At 38.1% G+C, this 19,740-nt stretch overlaps 1 protein-coding gene and 1 long non-coding RNA gene across 9 annotated transcripts in view; one reads left to right on the forward strand and one right to left on the reverse strand.

Annotated features, from left to right (window-relative positions):
- SYNJ2BP (synaptojanin 2 binding protein) overlaps positions 1-2,176 on the reverse strand; it is a 48,871-nt gene extending 46,695 nt beyond the window's left edge. The window contains exon 1 of one of the 2 annotated variants that reach the window (XM_002721658.5): positions 1,990-2,176. In XM_002721658.5, coding sequence (XP_002721704.1) covers positions 1,990-2,053 — 64 coding nt within the window. In that variant the 5' untranslated portion in view covers positions 2,054-2,176. The remainder of the gene's footprint in view (positions 1-1,989) is intronic. The other variant, XM_070065168.1, reaches the window with a different exon arrangement.
- An 18-nt stretch (positions 2,177-2,194) lies between these two features.
- Positions 2,195-19,740, forward strand: part of LOC103345158 (LINE-1 retrotransposable element ORF2 protein) — a 211,702-nt gene continuing 194,156 nt past the window's right edge. For 5 of the 7 annotated variants that reach the window (XR_011384892.1, XR_011384890.1, XR_011384891.1 and 2 more), the window contains exons 1-2: positions 2,195-2,313; positions 12,477-12,634. This is a non-coding gene — a long non-coding RNA (LINE-1 retrotransposable element ORF2 protein). The other 2 variants (XR_011384885.1, XR_011384887.1) reach the window with 2 other exon arrangements.

Genomic DNA, 19,740 nt, shown 5'->3' on the forward strand with positions numbered 1-19,740 from the left:
ATTTCTTTTAATTAATCCCATGAAGTTTGCCCTAACTCCAATGCTTCTGAAAAATACAAACACTAGGAACTTTATATCTGCAAGACAAACAGACTCAGAAGTTGTGGTGAATGGTGAACTAAATATTAGGCAACACTGCTTTGCAAATGCCAAAAATGATTTAGTGATATTATACTGAATTTAAATTATTTAGTGCCCAGAATAAGATTCTGCTCAGCTCTAGTTGGGAGATTCTAGAAATGATGCAGATGTCACTGCCAAGTACATTAAATTCTTAAGCAAGAATCAAGAACCCAAACTCAAATATCACAAAAAGTAATGTTACAACAAGATATTTAGGCTAAAGGAAGACCAGGCAAAGTAGAAGCAAGGGAAAATAAGTGCAGGGCAATCAGAAAAGGAACTAGCACAGTTTTAATTAGCCTTATATGAAAAACAATTACCAGTGGCAGAAAGGTACAGAAAAACAGATTCTGGTTGAAAACTAGCTTTCCATATTAGCTTTAAAGTCGGTAAGTATTGAGTAAGAGAAATAAAAAAATTTTATAAAATAGGAAGAAAGAATCCAAGGGGCTTAGTTACTCTGCTTAATTATATTTCCATAAGACCAGCTTCCAATTTTATATAACAAAAAGAAAGACACAAAATATAGGTAGTTCTGCAAGTCATATTTTATAAAGGATAATCTGTCAGTGGTGATTAAGCTACTGCAAAATTCCAGATGAGAAAAGTGATTAACTATTATAGATAGTGGCACTGGGAACAGAAAAAAGGATTTTAGAAACATTTTTAGATGGAGCACATGGGGCTTATGATTTCTACAGGGTCTTTTTCAATAACATTTACCATGCAAATCTAGCCATTCACCCAATAAAAATAACAGTAGTAGCAAATACATACTGCTTACTGTGTGTCAGACAATGCTCTAATTATTTTACAAATATATTTAGATGTTTTATCAATTAATTAATTTCATTCTCAAAAACTATATATTGTATTCTATAATCACCTCCAATTAACAGATGAGCAACTAAGGCACCAATGTCACTCAGTGGAAAAAAATACACCAAAGAACCAGTAAGCGGTTAGATAACAAGCTTTGTGCCTAGATAGTACAATTCCATGGTTAAAGCTCTTAATAAACTCAACAACTGCTAAAAAAAAAAAAGCCAACCAAGTCCAAGGCAGGCAGTGAGTAGCAATGTCAACAGCTCAGTCTAGGGAAGGAATATCTGGGGGAGGGGGGAGTACAGAAGGTGTAAGGATCTGACTGTATCAGAATCATGTAAGTTGTTAAAAACAAATTCGTATTGAATCCAAATCTCTAGAAATGAGAACTAGAAATCAGCATTCTAATTTTATACTAGCATAAAAAAGCAAAAACAAAAACAAAGCCTGGATAGTTTTGTAGCAGAACCAAGTTTGGAAACTCCTGTAACAGATCTCTAAAGCGTCTTCCTGCTTTAACAGTCTAGTTGACACTATATACTAATTTCTCAGAAATGAGGAAGGAATCCTGGCACCAGAACATCTGTGCATTTATTTAGAGTTCACATTGTTTTTTTTTGTTTTTTTAAGAATCGTTTTATTTAATAAATACAAATTCCATAGGTACAGCTTTTTGAATATAGCGGTCACATAGTTTACGTTCCCAATTTGGCTAAACGATCCTCCAAGGAACAAGGAGAGACCAGGTAATAGAAGGAAGAGTGTGTCCACGGAATGCTGGCTAAACAGCGGGTTTTATTCTAGGCTTCTCTAGCACCATGAGCAAAAAGAAATCTTTCCAGATTAGAAATACGTGTTGTAATCCGACCCGTCATCTAGCCAATGATGGATATCAATATATTCTTTCAACATTCCTAACCTCCTACGTTGGGGCCTGCCTACTCTGAGGCCAGGTGAATCCGGCGCAACAAAAAGAGGGTCTGCTCTGCAAAGGCACACCTCAAGTCCCCTACTCCCAAAGACAGCCCGCTCCGCACATACCTGAGGGTCCTCTAGTAAGATTGATTTCTTCCTCGGTGATTAAGTAATCCACTCTTCCGTTCATGTTTTACCGCTCCTATTCGGTTCAGCTGGGGCTCTGCCCAGGTGAAGGTGAATCAATCTCCGCGCTGCGGTCTAAGAACAGCACTTCCGGTTCGCGCAGCCTCCGGGCCGGAAGAGGAAGTGCGCCGCGCTCAGAGCGCTCGGAATGCTGGGAGTCGTGGTTCTCACAGCCGATCGGTTGTGTTCTCTCGTTGAGTGTTCCGAGAAAACTGTGAGGTCAGCAAGCCGCAAGTTATTGACCGGCGAAAGTACTTGGGAAAAGTAAGGTTGGGGTGGAGGGAGGCTAGTTAAGGTAGTGGACGTAAAGAAATTGATATTGCTGAGGAAAAATCTAAAAGGAATCTTGGCATCTCAAAATTTCCACAAATATAGAAAAGAAAATTTTGTTATTCTGTGAGCATCAAACTAGACTGGGATGGACGTTACAGGCAATCCATTGATGAGATTGCCAAAATGAAAAATCTCGTATAAGCCAAGTAGGTACAAACCATAACATGCTTGTCCTTACATAGAGGACTTGACAACACCATTTGTTATCCACTCTCTGATGGTTCACCTTTGGGGTGGCCTTCTGTGTTAGTTAATACAGGTTAGCAAAGGAAAAGTAATACTTTGCTCTCTGTATGACAAGCTGTTGCGTAAAGATTAGTGTAAACCACTTGGGTTAACTTCCATAGTAAGAGGAGATAGGAGCACTGTTTTCCCTGATATTAACATTGGGAAGAGATGGTTCCCAGGACCTTAAGTAAAAGATTCCTGGATTGTTGCTGACAAAAGCCTTATTTAATTTTAAGAAATTTAAGGGGCTGGTGCTGTGTCCTGATGGGTAAAGTGGCCGCCTGCAGTGTCCTCATTCTATATGGGCATTACTTCAAGTTCCAGCTCTCTGGTGTGGCCTGGGAAAGCAGTACCCAGTGGTACTGCACCTGTGTGGGAGACCTGGAAGAAGCTACTGGCTCCAGGCTTTGGATTGGCCCAGCTCTGGCTGTTGTGGACATTTGGGCAGTGAACCAGCGGATGGAAGACCTCTCACTCTCTCTGTGTAACTCTGCCTTTCAAATAAATAAATCTTTTATTTTTTAAAAGGAAGATATATATATATATACATAAACATTCAAATTTAAGGAATAGAGAGTGGGGCAAAGTCTACAAATTGATGCTACTGGGAAAAATAGGCTAAGGATGGAAGATTAGAGCAGTGATACACACTTAATTCTATATGTATTAGGCTAAGATGGAAGTGTACTTCATTCACAGTAAAGAACTAGAGATGGATGGTCAAAGGCTAATAGAGGAGCTCCTCAGTCACCAAGGAATCAGATTCCTTTCATCTTTCTATAACCCCTTCAGTTCTCATCCTTAGAGTGTGGCCTTTACTTCATGGCCCAAGATGGTTACGATGGTTTTTGGAACTTCAGCCTTCATATTCACATTTCAAGAAGGGAATGAAATGGCAAAGAGAACCTATTGGAAGTTTCATATATTTCTTGTATCTCCTTGAATAGAAGCCTATTACATGATTATATTTAACTATGAGAGAGACATAGAATATGCCATGTTTTAGTGGGATGGAAATGTGCTAACTAAAAAAAAATTAGGGTTGTTATTATTAACTAAAAATGGGAGAATGGATATTGGGGACCATTGGCCACTGGCAGAAGTGACACTAAATTAGTCTTTTTGTTTATGGTTCTGTGCCCTTGAGGTGTGCAGAAAGTATAGATCTTGATGACAAGGTCAGTCCACCATTACAAGATTAGTGGAAATCTTGCCTCACATTTACTCATACCTTACTGTATATTTACACACTTCATGTTATACATTCACCTTGTCTTTCTAATCTCTTATCTGCCACCTCCCATTATTTCACTATTCTGTCAGCTTCTGTGATGGCTAATTTATGGATATGATTGCATTTATGACCTATCTACCTCTCCTTTAATGTAGAATTTGTTCCAGCTTGCTGCCCTGTAACTGGTCCCTTTGGTTTCAAACTCCTGCATATTTTATGTCTTCTATGCTTTCTTAGATGATTACATCTAATCAGATTATATTAATTTGCTAGGGTTACCATAACAAATACCATAGACTGAGTGGCTTAAATAGCAGAAATTTATTTTCTCACATTTCTGGAGGCCAGAAGTGCAATGTCAAGGTACAGGAAGTACTTTTCTCCAAGGCTTCTTTCCTTGACTTGCAGATTATCATATTTTCTTGTCTTCACATGGTTCTTCCTTTGTGCACACATTTCCATGTCCAAATTTCTTCCCAATGATTTTAATAAAAATATTTTATTTATTTGAGAGGCAGAGTTATAGACAGAGGGAGAAACACAGAAAGATCTTCCATCTGCTAGTTAACTCCACAAATGGTCATGATGGCCAGAGCTGGGCTGGTTGCAAGCCAGGAGCAAATAAACAAACTGAATGAAAATGGAACATACTGTAGTGTACAGAAGCTCAAATTAACCATGTGCTATGCATTTAGAAAATGTTTTTCAATATTTTATCATCTCTTTACAGTTATAACAATTCACTTCAACAATCACAGAATCCTTTTCTTCCAGTGCTACAAACCGTGTTACAAATGAAAGCTGGTACTGATGCTTATCAAAATTGATGCTTTATATAAAACCACTTTATATGTTAACTTGTTCCCAAAAACCTCTTACTCTTTTTTTCTTGGCCTGATATCACTCATTTTGGATTAAAGTATACTATAAAGACATTTCTAACTTAATCGTTTCTTTAAAGAATTTATTTCCAAATATGGTTGAATTGTGAGATACTGGGGATTAAGATGTCAACATATGAATGTTTGAGGCACAGAATTTTGCCCATGACCCAGGTTATAGAGAAGATTTTGGAAGATGGCATTGAATGTCTCTGTTCTGGCTTATTAAATGTTGGGTTTATAGTCTAACCTTTGTAGAAGTATTAATAGATTTTTTAATTTCCATGTTCTTGAGGAAGGTTGCACTGCTGCTTAATGACAGCAAATATCAGCAAGGAGTTCACAGTTACTTTATATCCATCTCCTAGCAGCCCTTTTTCTTGGTTTATTCCTTTCTTCTGTATACATACACTCTATCCACAAGAAATCTAATTTAGTCCCCTAGCTATAAATGGTATTTATATGCTGGCCTTCACCTGTCTTCATTGAACATGAATCTTTTGTGTCCTAGTTGCCTACCTCAAAATTTGGATGCCCAACCAGCATGTTACATCATCTTGGTAAGAATATAATTCTTAATCCCTTTACCCTCAAAGGTACACTATCTTTAGTCTTTCCCTTTCTTTGAGTAACTTAATTTTTCCAGTTCGAACAAAAATCTTAAGAACCATTTTTTATTCTGTTCTTTCCCTCATACCTTATATTCAACACATGAGAAAGTCCAGTTCATACAAAATATAGCCTATATCTGACAATCTCTGCCACTACTACCCTTTTTTTTAAAAAAAAGATGTATTTATTTATTTGGAAGGCAGAATTACAGAGTGAGAGGGAGAGACAGAGAGAGAGATCGCCCATATGCTCGTTCACTTCCCAAATAGCCACAATGACAAGGCCAAAGCCAGAGGCATGGAACTCTATTCAGGTTTCCTATGTGGGTGCAGGGGCCTAAGCACTTGGGCCATCTTCTGCTGCTTTCCCAGGCACATTAACAGGAAGCTGGCTTGGAAGTGGAGCAGCTGGGACTAGAACCAACACTCATATGGAATGCCAGCATCCCAGGAGGTAACTTAACCTGTTGTGTCACAACACTGCCTCTCTGCCACTTCCATCTTATTACAAAGACCAGACTCTGCTTTGGCTGTTCTTCCTAATAATTTGCACTGTTGCTTATTCCCTATCCCCCGTTCATTTTTCCTAAGGTTGGTGCAGTCTAGCAAAAATGTAAATCAGATTGCATCATGCTCCTGCTTTAATTTCATCTCACTTAGAATAAAGCCAATGTCCTTACAATTTCTATTAAACCACGTGATCTGTCCTCTAATAGCTATGTAACTCTTCTTTCACCAAAATCCCCTGCCCTACTCATTACATATACTCTGGACTTTTTTCTGTTCTTCAAGTAAGTTTGGTTTTGCTCCAGATACTGTGCTGTCTGCACCTGCTCCTTCTTATTTACTGCTTTATCTAAGAGTTGCCTTTAGTGAATGGATGAGCGTCAATGATGATGAAACCTAAACTCAGTTACTTAGAAAAGTTTACATGGTAGTTGTCATTTGCAATCTTATCACCCATTGCTACCATGAGTGTCTTAGTTTGACTGCCTGGGTTTATTTCAGCTTTGACATTGTTGATGTTCTCACAATGAATCCATGTTTGACTTCAAAGGAAGCCTTATTTTCTTCAAACTGTCAAAAGAAAGTATTTTATTCCATCACTAAGAAATGACTAACCTACATAATCTGTATCTTTGTTTACTTTTTGTTAGTTTTTATTGACAATGATACAGTCTTTTTAAAATTATAATCTGTTGCTTATGGTCTCTACTGACACCATTTCATGCACTCATGGTAGCTGGTCATATATGACATTGCTGTAGGGGGATGGAACTTTGTTATTCCAATGTGAGGTCCAGATATATTTGTATCACTTGCTGCTAAATTGTGCAGTTTGTTCCTGTTTGAGAGAGTTTACCTGCCTGGTATCTTCAGTCATCATTCTGAAGACTTCCTTTGTAACTATTGATATGTATTCTGTGAAATGAATGTCTAATGTTTTTATTTAAAATGCAACTTAGGGGCTGGTATCATGGTGCAGCAGGTTAAGCTGCCTCTCTGGACACTTGCATCCCATATCGGAGTGCCAGTTCAATGTCCTAGCTGCTCATGCTTTTGATCCACCTTCCTACTGATATGCCTGGGAAGAGAGCAAATGATGGCATAGGTACTTGGATTCCTGCCACTCAAGTGTGAGACCTGGATGGAGTTCCTGACTCCTGGCTTTAGCCTGGACAGTTTGGCTGTTGTAGCTATTTGGGAAGTGAACTGTGGGATGGAGGATCTCTCTCTCTCTATCTCTCTCCCTCTCTCTCTCCCTTTCTCTTTTCTCTCCCTCTCTCTGTATCATTCTAATCATTCTACTCTTCAAATAAATAAATCTTAAACAAATTTAAAAGCAGAAGCTTTGTTTTAAAAAATGCCAATTAGTTACCTATGTAAGTAGTCTGTCTCTCACCTATATAATCCTCCATACTTTCTCAGAATTACCATTTCTTTTTTAGTCACCTCACTTGTTAAGTTAGTACAATTTGACATGTGCTTAAGATAAATTTATTTAAGAAACTTTTGCTATGTCTTGTAGTCTTTTAATTTAGGATATTTAGAAAAAAATTGTCCTAGTTATTTCATTATATATTTAGTTGAATAATATCTCTGTATACTAGTGACTTACATACGAAATCTGAAATATCCCAGACTGTTCTCTTCCTCTAACCTCCTCACTCCGTCAGTCAGTAAATTTTTTAAAAGATTTATTTATTTAATTGAAATTTGGAGTTACATAGAGAGAAGGAGAGGTGTGTGTGGGGGTCTTCCATCCATTGGTTCACTCCCCAAGTGGCCGCAATAGCCAGAACTGTGCCAATCTGAACCCAGGAGCCAGGAGCTTCTTCTGAGTCTCCTATGTGGGTGGAGGGGCTCAAGGACTTGGGCCATCTTTCACTGCTTTCCCAAGCCATAGCAGAGAGCTGGATCAGAAGTAGAGCAGCCAGGATTGAACCGGCTCCTATATGGGATGCCGGCACTGTAGGTGGTGGCTTTACCTGCTATGCCACAGCGCCGGCCCCAGTCAGTAAATTTTTGTTCTTAAGTTTCAAAACTGTTTCTTCCTCTTTGTTTAAGCTGATTTCTTTAATTCATATCCTTGCAATCTTATCTGCATTGTTTTAGGAATCTCTTAAATGATCTCTTCAGATAAAGTCTTAGCTCCTTAAATTTATCCCCTACATGTTTCCAGATTTTCTAGAATTCAGTTTTTTTCTTTTTAATTTTATTTAAGGTCAACAAATTCCATATATACAAATTTAGGATTATAGTGACACTTTCCACCTTACTCTCCCTCCCACCCATGATCTCACCCTTCAATTTTTATTCTGTGACTTTCCTGCTTAAAATTTATCAGTGGCTTTCATTAGTCTTTAACTCAAAGACAGATTCCTTAGTAAGGCTAACGTAATGATTTATAATCTGGTTTCTTTCTATAAAAATGTTTCATTGTTCCATGTCCTTACTCAAAATCCTTCAGCATCTTTTCATCTCATTTACAAGAAAAGCCAAAGTCTTGGTCATATAGTTGCTTCTGGGCCGGTGGATAACTTTGAGCCCTCCGGAGTGAGGTGGTACCCCTTTAGAGGCTGAGTGTCCTTTGAGATGGCCAAGGAGGTTGAGCTGCATTCCTCTGAAGCCTGGTGGTGAGACTTGTTCACGTCTCAGCATTTGTCCAGGACTGACCTTCTCCAGGGTAGCATGGAGCATAGTGCATTCACCTGTTACCGAGTTGTCATTCTGGTTCCCATACTGCATCTCTCCACTCGACTGGTGAGAAAGTTGTCAATATTTTGCTACTAGGTCTGCTTCGAGGTGCTTATTTGAGTCCATGCTCTGTAATGGACTACTCCTTGGTGGCAGCTCTCACTCTCCATAGTCACTTGGGCCTAGAAAAAGATGTTACTATGTTCATGGAGATGTAGCACAGAAAGCTACCAAGGCAGGTCTTCTGGTACTCTTGACTTCACCATTTAACTATCATGATGTGGAAATCTACAAAGCTGTTGCCATGCTATGGAAGCTCTGACCTTCCTGACTTTAATGCCTTCAGAACTGCTTGTATGATGGCTAGTGATCCTGAGCATTTTCTCATGTGTCAGTTAGCCATTTGTATTTCATCCTTTGAAATATGCTGGTTCATGTCCTTTGCCCATTTCTTAACTGGATTGTTTGTTTTGTTGTTGTTGAGTTTCTTGAGTTCTTTATAGATCCTGGATATTAGCCCTTTATCAGTTGCATAATTTCCAAAATTTTTTTAAGATTTTATTTATTTATTTGAGAGGTAGAGTTACAGACAGTGAGAGGGAGAGACGGAGAGAAAGGTCTTCCTTCTATTGGTTCACTCCCCAAATGGCTGCAAAGTCTGGAACTGTGCTGGTCCGAAGCCAGGAGCCAGGTGCTTCTTCCCTGTCTCTCATGCAGGTGCAGGGACCCAAGCCCTTGGGCCATCTTTTATTGCTTTCCCAGGCCACAGCAGAGTGCTGGATTGGAAGAGGAGCAGCTGGAACTAGATCCGGCGCCCATATGGGGTGCCGGCAATGTACATGGAAGATTAACCTACTGCGCCACAGCACTGGCCCCATAGCTTGCAATATTTTCTCCAATTCTATTAATTCATTCTTCACACGTTGAGTATTTCCTTTTTACTTCAAAAGCTTTTTTAGCTTGATATAATCCCATTTGTCCATATTTGTTTTTATTGCCTGTGATTTTGGGGTCTTTTCCAAGAAGTCTTTGCCTAAGCCAAAATCTTGCACTTTCTCTTGTCTTTTCTCTAGTAATTTGATGGTATCAGGTCATAGATTTATATCATTGATCCATTTTGAGTTGATTTTTGTATAAGGTGTAATGTAAGAGTCTTGTTTCATACTTCTGCATGCATAGATCTAATTTTTCAAGCACCATTTGTTGAAGAGATTTTCCTTTCTCCAGGGACTGATTTAGTTCCTTTGCCAAAGATTAGTTGATTGTTGATGAGCGGATTAGTTTCTGGGGGTTCTGTTCTGTTCTGGTTCTGTTCCATTGGTCTACATGTCTATTTTTGTGACAATTCCATGCTGTTTTTATTACAACTGCCCTGTAGTATGTGATGGTGTCTTGATAAACTCATGTTTTAATTCCATTTTCATGGACCTTTTGTAGTATCCTTGTTGTACCTCGAAGGGTTTTCTTTTTTATAGATGGTCTGACTTCGCTTTCTTTTTGATACTGTCTAGTATTTTCACATTATCAACTTATATCAGACACCATCTTCTTACTTTTTCAAAAATAATTACAAAGTAAATTGCATGTAAATAGATTCAGCTGCTTATAAGGAACTTACCAAGTTAAACTTAATCTCCTTTGTTTTCTCCTTTTATTATTTATTTTTTACTGTTAAAAAATCTTCAATTTTCCTATAGTTGAAAATATTCATATTTTCAAAAGAGAAATTAAATGTTAGGGTTAATGTTCTATCTTTAATGAAGCAGTGCAGTTCAGTAGAGATTTTTTATGTTCTCTTTTGTGTTCGCAGCCTACTAGTTCTTGTCTTCCTGTTCTTTCTATAGGATATTACACATCATCATGAGACATAGTCACTCCACTTGCTGCAACATATCAGAACCTTTTACATTCAGGCTACAGTATTTTAGTGCCCATTATTCAATTCCCATTCTCTCCACCAACCTGTCCCAACTTCTAGTAATCACTCTTTCAAATGTAGATTGAATATGTGTGTGTGTATAAAAATTTGGATTGAACATATACATATTTATTTGTATATGTTGAATATATAAAATTGGATTGAAAATAAATATATGTGTTGGGGCCAGCGCTGTGGTGCAGTGGGTTAACGCCCTGGCCTAAAGTGCCAGCATCCCATATGGGTTCCACTTCCAATCCAGCTCTCTGCTGTGGCCTGGGAAAGCAGTAGAAGATGGCCCAAGTCTTTGGTCCCTTGAACCCATGTGGGAGACCTGGAAGAAGCTCCTGGTTCCTGGCTTTGGATTGGCATAGCTCTGGCCATTGTGGCCAGCTGGGGAGTGAACCATTGGATGGAAGACCTCTCTATCTCTCTCTGCCTCTCCTTTCTCTGGGTAACTCTTTCAAATACATAAGTAAATCTTAAAAAAAAAATATATGTGGATATACACACATTATGTTATTCTTTTTACTCCCTTATATGGGAGAAAATATGTGGTATTTGTCTTTTTGAGTTTGTGTTATTTCACTTAACATAGTCATCTCCAGTTTCATTCATTTTGTGAAAATGTTAGGATTTCATTGTTTTTGATGGCAAGATAGCACAAGATAGCACAAGATAGCACACAATTGTATATCTACATCACATTTTATTTATCTGTTCTTTCATTGATGAACATCTAGATTGATTCCATATCTTTGCTATTGTGAACAGTGCTGCAATGAACATGAGAGTGCAGGTATCTTTTTCATATGCAAGTTTCATTTTCTTGGGCTATGTAGTTGGAAAGAGAATAACTGGGTGACATGGTAGATCTATTTCTACTTTTTTGTGAAAACTCCATTCTGTTATTCTTCATAATGGCTGCACTGATTTACATCCCAGTTCCCTTTTCTTCATATCTTCACCAGCATTTGATATTCTTTTGTCCATTAGACAATAGCCATTCTATCATGAGTGAGATGATACCTCAATGTGGTTTTGATTTGCATTTCCCTGATGGCTAGTGATGTTGAGCATTTTTTTTTCATGTATATGTTGGCCATTTTTATTTCTTCTTCTGAAAAAGGTCTATTTATTTCCCTGGTCCATTTGTTAATTGGATTAGTTTTTTGTTGTTGATTTTTTAGTTTCTTATATATTCTGGATATTAATCCCCTTTGTCAGATGAATTCTGTTCATTGCCTCTTCACTCTGATGATTGTTTCTTTTGCTGTGCATAGGTTCCTTGGCTTGTGTATTTTTAAATGTGATTTAAGATTTTATATAATTAGTTTTAATAGAGTCAGTATAATTTGCAGGTACAATTTTAAGAATATAATATTCTCTCCCCTTCTCTCCCACCTACCCTCCCTCCCTCTCCCTTTCTTTATTTTTTTAGCTTTTGAGATAACATATTTTAAATTTACATTGCAGTAAGATGGCTTAGTGCTTCACCAAATAATAAGTTTAACAAGTAAAAAGCAAAAAGACCCTGGTTTAATGGGATTATAGTCTATAGCCGTAAATGATAATTAAAGGAAAAATGACCATTTAACTCATATACAGTAAATTTTAAAGTAATTACAAATAATTGAAACTACAGTTGTATTATATTTTTAACCCTTGATTTGACAGTGGTATAGCAAAACTTTACAAAACTATGTGGTAAACTGATACACATAGTTCTCTCTCTCTCTCTCTCTCTCTCATCTTATCTCTCTCTCCATCTTCTCATGATCAAGAAATATCTCTCCATTTTTTGTGTGTCCTTAATCATTTTTTTCAGCAATTTTTCATAATTTTCATTGTTGAGATCTTTCACTTCTTTGGTTAAATGTATCCTTAAATATTTGATTTTTTGTGACTATTGTGAATGGGATCTTTCTTGATTTCTCTTTCAGTGAGTTTGGCATTAATGTATAAAAAAGCAACTTGTTCTTGGTGCTGAGGGAGATTAATGAGGCTTTCTCCTTTTCCCACAGTTGCTGTGGCTCTAGGACTGTGTGAAGCAGATGCATCATTCCTCAGGTTCTACTAGGAGAGTCCAACTGGTGCTATGGCTTATAACACCAAAAGCCTTGATCCTGGGACTAGAGAACATAAATTGAACTCTACTCCGGTCCTACAGCATGCCTACAAGGTATACAAGAAATGTTGCTATTGTGAATATGAGCTAGAGAGGCAGAATACATGTATTTTTAATACCTTGTCCAAAGAATTGTTGCAGTGCCTATCTCTTGAAGTGTTTCCACCGTTATTTTAACAGTTCTACAGGTTTGAGTCTTAAATTGAGATCATTGATGCATCTTTTTTGTAAATTTATTTGCACACATTTTATAAATGCAATATTAGGAACATAATAATTCTTCCCACTGTACCTGCCCTCCCACCCACTCTCCCACCCCTCTTCCTCTTCCCTGTCCTTTTCCCTGTTTTGTTTTTCACTAAGATCTATCTTCATTTAACTTTATATACAGAGGGTTAACTCTATTCTAGGTAAAGAGTTGAACATTTGTATGAGAAAAAGAAAAAAAAAAACAAAGCCTGTTCCTCAATAGTCTAGACAAGGGTTATTCAGAGTTATTGTTATTGATGCATGTTGGATGATCCATTTTGTTCAGATTGCGAGGTAGAAGGTCTGGTTAACATATGGTATCCAGTTTTCCCAATACTACTTATGAGAGAGACTGTCTCTTCTCCAGGGTGTGTTTTACTTGCTTCATCAAAGGTAAGTTGGCTATAGTGTGCAAGCTTATTTCTGGGATTTCCATTTTTCATTAATTGTCCATGTATCCATTTTAATGCCAGTATCATTCTGTTTTGGTTCAAATAGCACTATATATAACTCGAAATATGGTATTTTGAGGCCTCCAGTTTTCTTCTTATTGTCCAAGATTACATGGCTATTTGGGAGTCTTTTAGTATTTCCACATGAATTGTGAGATGATTTTTTTTAACAAGTTCTGCAATTAATTTCATTGACATTTGGCAAAAATCATATTAAATCTGTAAATAGCAATGGGTTGTTATGGAAGTTTTAGTAATATTAATTTTTCTAGGTCATGAACATGCGCAGTCTTTCCATTTTTGCATGTCCTGTTCAATTTATTTGAAGAATATTTTGTAATTTTCATTGTAAATGTCTTTCACATGCTTGGGTAAATTTATTGCAATATGCTTTATTTTGGGGGGAGCTATAGTGAATGGGACTGCTTTAAAATTTATTTCTTGGTGAGTTCCTTATTGGCATATACAAAAGCTGCTGATTTTTGACTGTTAATTTTGTATTTTGCCATGCTACCGAATTTGCATATCAGTTCTAATAGTCACTTGGTGCAGTCTTCTGGCTTCACTTTATAGTCATGTCATCTGAAAACAGGGCTAGTTTGACTTCTTCCTCTGTTATTTATATGCCTTTTATTTATTTTTATTGCCTAGTGGCTCTGGTTAAAACTTCCAGTATTATATTAAATAAGATTGTGAGCATGGATACCCTTGTCTAGTTCTAGATCTTGGAGGGAAGGCTTTCATCTTTTTCCTATTTAATGGATTGTTTACTGGGGTTTGTCATAGATAATCTTTATTATGCTGAGGTAGTTATCTTCTATACCTAATTCGTTAAAGGTATTTTAAAATTATGAATGGGTATTGAATTTTATAAATTTTTCTGCATCTATTGAAGTGACCATGGGATATTTATCCTTCAATTCACTGGTGCTGTGAATTACATTTATTGATTTTTGTATGTTGATTCATCTGAGATGAATCCGGCTTTGTCAAGGTGAATGGTCTTTTTGATGTGTTGTAGGATTCAACTTGCTAGCATTTTGTTGAGTTTTTGCATCTTTGTTCATGAATGTATACTTCTCTCTCTTTCTCTCTCTCTTTTTTTTTGTTATTGTATCTATTTTGTCTGGGTTTGGAATCAGGGTAATTCTGACCTCACAGAATGAGTTAGGGAGGGTTCCCACCCTTCCCAGTTTTTGAAATAATTTGAGGGATAATGGCGTTAGTGCTTCCTGAAAAGCTTGATAAACTTCAACAGTGGAAGCATTTGATTCTGGGCTTTTCTTTAATCAGAGACTTTTTATTACTGATTCAGTATCATTACTTGTTATTAGTCTGTTCAGGTTTTTTGTGTCTTCAGAGTTCAATTGTGAAAGGTAATGTATTCCAGATGTGCAACCATTTCTTCTAGATTTTTTGATTTGTTGACATAGTTGCTCATAGTAGTCCCTAATGATATTTCTGTGGTAAAAGTTTTAATATCTCCTTTTCCTTTCTTATTAATTTGAGTCTTCTCTTTCCTTAGGTTAGCTGAAATTTTATCAATTTTATTTATCTTTTCAGAAAACAAGTGCTTCATTTCATTAGTTTTGTGTTTTCTTAGTTTCTGTTTCTTTTAGTTCTGCTCTAATTTTTATTATTATTTGACTTCTACTGACTTTGTGTTTGGTTTATTCCTGATTTTCCACATCCTTGAGATACTTTATTAGGATGTTTGCTTCATCTTTTTCTTTCTTTGGATGTGGGTGCTTATTGCTGTAAACTTCCATCTTGATGTGCCACATAAGTTTTGGTCCCGGAAGTGTTTCCATTTCCACTAATTTACAGAAATTTCTAATTTTTAAATAACCCATTATTTTTATTCTTTTTTCTTTTTTATTCTTTCTCTGTTTTTTTTTTCTGTCTGGGATATTACAAAAAAAACCTGTCTTTGAGTTTGAGTATCCTTTCTTCTGCTTCATGTAGTCTGTTATTAAGACTTTTAATTGTATTTTTGATTTGACTTACTGAGTTCTTCATCTTTAGAATTTCTGTTTGGCTCTTTTTCAATATTTCTATTTCCTTGCTAAATCTCTCATTTATATGATGCATTTATTTTCTAATTTCATTTAACCTTCTGTCTGTAGTCTCTTACACCTCTTTGAGAGCATACTTATAATGATTATTTTGAATTCTCTATCAGGCATCTCATCAATCTCCCTTTCTGTGGAGTTTAATATGAATCCAAAGTGTCTTTGGATTCTTTTTGGGCATGATATTGCCTTGATTTTTCATATTGCTTTTATCTCTCTGCTGATTTTTGTGCATCTGGTGGATCAGTTGTCTGTCATTTTTAAGTGGTGGTTTTCATGGATTTAAGATTTCTCCAGAAGACATGTCTTCAGATATGACTTTGGCAGGCTATTTTGGCTTTGGTTTGCAGTTGGATGGCAAGAAGGCTTGGTGAATTCTCCTGATATAGCCCTGCTTAGCTTGAAAACTCCTCACTTTGGTGACCCCATTTCCTCAAAACACACCAATGTGGGCAGTCAGTCATCGTCTCCAGCCCACCTCAGCTGCAGTGAGTGCTCCTTACTCGATCCCAGTATCAGCTGGGATCTCTCTATGTAGTTCAGCGCTGTTACTGATGGCCACAGCAACAGTAGCTGTGTGTGTAGGCGGGATGAGGGGCACCTTTCAGTCCCACCAAGGGTATACAAGGTTTTATGGTGGTGGCTGGGGTCTGTGGCCTGTGTGTTTTGCCACCTGTGCCCACCAAAACATAGGCAGGTATGTACTGTGATGGGGCTGGGGGCTGGGACACTCTCCAAGATCAGGGTAAGCTAAAGAAGTGGAGCCCTGAAGCCCGAGCTACTGGAAACAACCATCCCTACCCAGTAATGCTAGGGTATACTTGCTGCAATGAGCTTGATGTCTGGGTCCCTGGCCCAAGCCAAGCTAGACTGGAGAAAGGGGCTGAGTAGACTAGAAAGCTTTTGCATGACCAACCACACTTGCCAAAGCCAGTGTGGCCTGTTGTACTGAAGCGTCCGATTCCCACCAATTAAGACCACAGGAGCCAAGGCTGATGCAAACGCAAGAGTTTTATTTCAAACTCAAGTTTGGTCTGACGTCTGCACCAGGCGCAGCTGGGCTGGATCGGTGGCCCTACAATAAGGTCGTTAGGGTTTTTATACAGTTGAACAAAAAAGTTTGGTTATACAGCATTCATGCTGTAGCTTGCTCCAGCTGATACTGGGGTCACCAAAGCGAGGAGTTTTCAAGCTAAGCAGGGCTATATCAGGAGAATTCACCAAGCCTTCTTGCCAGCCAAAACCCCAAGAGGTGATGCACAGCCAGACTGCCCACCTAAGCAAGCTTGTTCCAGCCCTGAGTGTCAGAGATGTCCACTAAGGCTGGACTCTGCTGCAGAAGAGAACTGAGCCAGCAGCCCCCAGCAGACACCATCCCTGGCAACTGTAATGGATGTGTGCAAGCAAACATAGCCACCAAAGCCTAGGCATCCTGGACTTGAGCAGTATAGAGTCTGGAGTAATCAGTAAAACCAAAGCCCACAGGGAAGCTGCTAGTTCAAATGTGTGTGTCTGTACAATGTTCCCAGATTCTAGGTAACTCCAGAAGACATTTGTGTTGAGGCTTTGTAAGTCCCAGTCCCTTCAGGGGATGGCCTATAGTGCAGAGTGAACTGACTTCTAAGGTCTTGTAACAGAACCTGCTGTGCTGGAACATCTATCGCATGTAATGCAAAACACCACTTGGGTTAAAGTGCTGTAGCCACTGTCTCTGCTGGGTCCAGCTGGGACTATGAGGCTGCAATCATTTGTTTCTGGCAGACTGGAATGGTGGTAAGGACTCTATAACTAATGCAGAAAGCAAAATCCTACCTTTTTGCCATATTCAATTATTTGGAAGTAAGTAATCATGTCTACCGTTGATGGGCATTTAGGTTGGTTCCAGGTCTTAGCTATTGTGAATTGAGCTGCAATAAACATTAGGGTGCAGACCGCTTTTTTGTTTGCCAATTTAATTTCCTTTGGGTAAATTCCAAGGAGTGGGATGGCTGGGTCGAACGGTAGGGTTATCTTCAGGTTTCTGAGGAATCTCCAGACTGACTTCCATAGTGGCTTGACCAGTGTGCATTCCCACCAACAGTGGGTTAGTGTCCCTTTTTCCCCACATCCTCGCCAGCATCTGTTGTTGGTAGATTTCTGCATGTGAGCCATTCTAACCGGGGTGAGGTGAAACCTCATTGTGGTTTTGATTTGCATTTCCCTGATTGCTAATGACCTTGCACATTTTTTCATGTGCCTGTTGGCCATTTGGATTTCCTCTTTTGAAAAATGTCTATTGAGGTCCTTAGTCCATCTCTTAAGTGGGTTGTTGGTTTTGTTTTTGTGGAGTTTCTTGATCTCTTTGTAGATTCTAGTTATTAACCCTTTATCTGTTGCATAGTTTGCAAATATTTTTTCCCATTCTGTCGGTTGTCTCTTCACTCTCCTGACTGTTTCTTTTGCAGTACAGAAACTTCTCAATTTGATGCAGTCCCAATAGTTGATTTTGGCTTTGACTGCCTGTGCCTCCCAGGTCTTTTCCAGAAATTCTTTGCCTGTGCCAATATCTTGAAGGGTTTCTCCAATGTTCTCTAGTAACTTGATGGTGTCAGGTCGTAGATTTAGGTCTTTAATCCTTGTTGAGTGGATTTTTGTGTAAGGTGTAAGGTAGGGGTCTTGCTTCATGATTCTGCACGTGGAAATCCAGTTTTCCCAGCACCATTTATTGAATAGACTGTCCTTGCTCCAGGAATTGGTTTTAGATCCTTGGTCAAATATAAGTTGGCTGTAGATGTTTGGGTTGATTTCTGGTGTTTCAATTCTGTTCCATTGGTCTATCCACCTGTTTCTGTACCAGTACCATGCTGTTTTGATTACAACTGCCCTGTAGTATGTCCTGAAATATCTGGTATTGTGATGCCTCCGGCTTTGTTTTTGTTGTACAAGATTGCTTTAGCTATTCGAGGTCTCTTGTGCCTCCATATGAATTTCAGCACCATTTTTTCCAGATCTGAGAAGAAGGTCTTTGGTATCTTGATTGGTATTGCATTGAATCTATAAATTGCTTTTGGGAGAATGGACATTTTGATGATATTGATTCTTGCAATCCATGAGCATGGAAGATTTTTCCATTTCTTGGTATCCTCTTCTATTTCTTTCTTTAAGGTTTTGTAATTTTCATCGTAGAGATCTTTAACGTCCTTGGTTAAGTTTATTCCAAGGTATTTGATTGTTTTTGTAGCTATTGTGAATGGGATTGATCTTAGAAGTTCTTCCTTGGCCACAGCATTGTGTGTGTATACAAAGGCTGTTGATTTTTGTGCATTGATTTTATACCCTGCTACTTTGCCAAACTCTTCTATGAGTTCCAATAGTCTCTTAGTAGAGTTCTTTGGGTCCCCTAAATAAAGAATCATGTCATCTGCAAAGAGGGATAGTTTGAGTTCTTCCTTCACAATTTGTATCCCTTTAATTTCTTTTGCTTGCCTAATAGCTCTGGCTAGAACCTCCAGAACTATTTTGAATAGCAGTGGTGAGAGTGGGCATCCCTGCCTGGTGCCAGATTTCAGTGGAAATGCTTCCAATTTTCCCCATTGAATAGGATGTTGGCTGTGGGTTTTTCATAGATTGCTTTGATTGTATTGAGGTTCCTTCCAAACCCAGTTTGCTTAGAGTTTTCATCATGAACGGGTGTTGTATTTTATCAAATGCTTTCTCGGCATCTATTGAGATAATCATGTGGTTTTTCTTCTGCAGTCTGTTAATGTGGTGTATCACATTGATTGTCTTGCACACATTAAACCATCCCTGCATACCAGGGATAAATCCCACTTGGTCTGGATGGATGATCTTTCTGATGTGTTGTTGCATTCTATTGGCGAGAATTTTTTGAGGATTTTTGCATCTATGTTCATCAGGGATATTGGTCTGCAATTCTCTTTCAGTGCTGCATCTTTTTCAGGCTTAGGAATTAAGGTGATGCTGGCTTCATAGAAAGAATTTGGGAGGATTCCCTCTTCTTCGATTGTTCTGAATAGTTTGAGAAGAATTGGGGTTAGTTCTTCTTTAAATGTCTGGTAGAATTCAGCAGTGAATCCATCTGGTCCTGGGCTTTTCTTTGTTGGGAGGGCCTTTATTACTGTTTCAATTTCTGTCTCAGTTATGGGTCTGTTTAGGTTTTTGATGTCTTCCTGGTTCAATTTAGATAGGTTGCATGTGTTCAGGAATCTATCCATTTCTGATAGGTTTCCCTGTTTGCTGGCATACAAGTCCTTGTAGTAATTTCTGATGATTCTTTTTATTTCTGTGGTGTCTGTTGTTACATTCCCTTTTTCATCTCTGATTTTATTGATTTGGGTCTTTTCTCTTCTTTTTTTAGTTAGTTGGGCCAATGGGGTGTCAATTTTGT

This window comes from Oryctolagus cuniculus, chromosome 20 (assembly GCF_964237555.1).
Source record: "Oryctolagus cuniculus chromosome 20, mOryCun1.1, whole genome shotgun sequence".
Taxonomy (NCBI): domain Eukaryota; kingdom Metazoa; phylum Chordata; class Mammalia; order Lagomorpha; family Leporidae; genus Oryctolagus; species Oryctolagus cuniculus.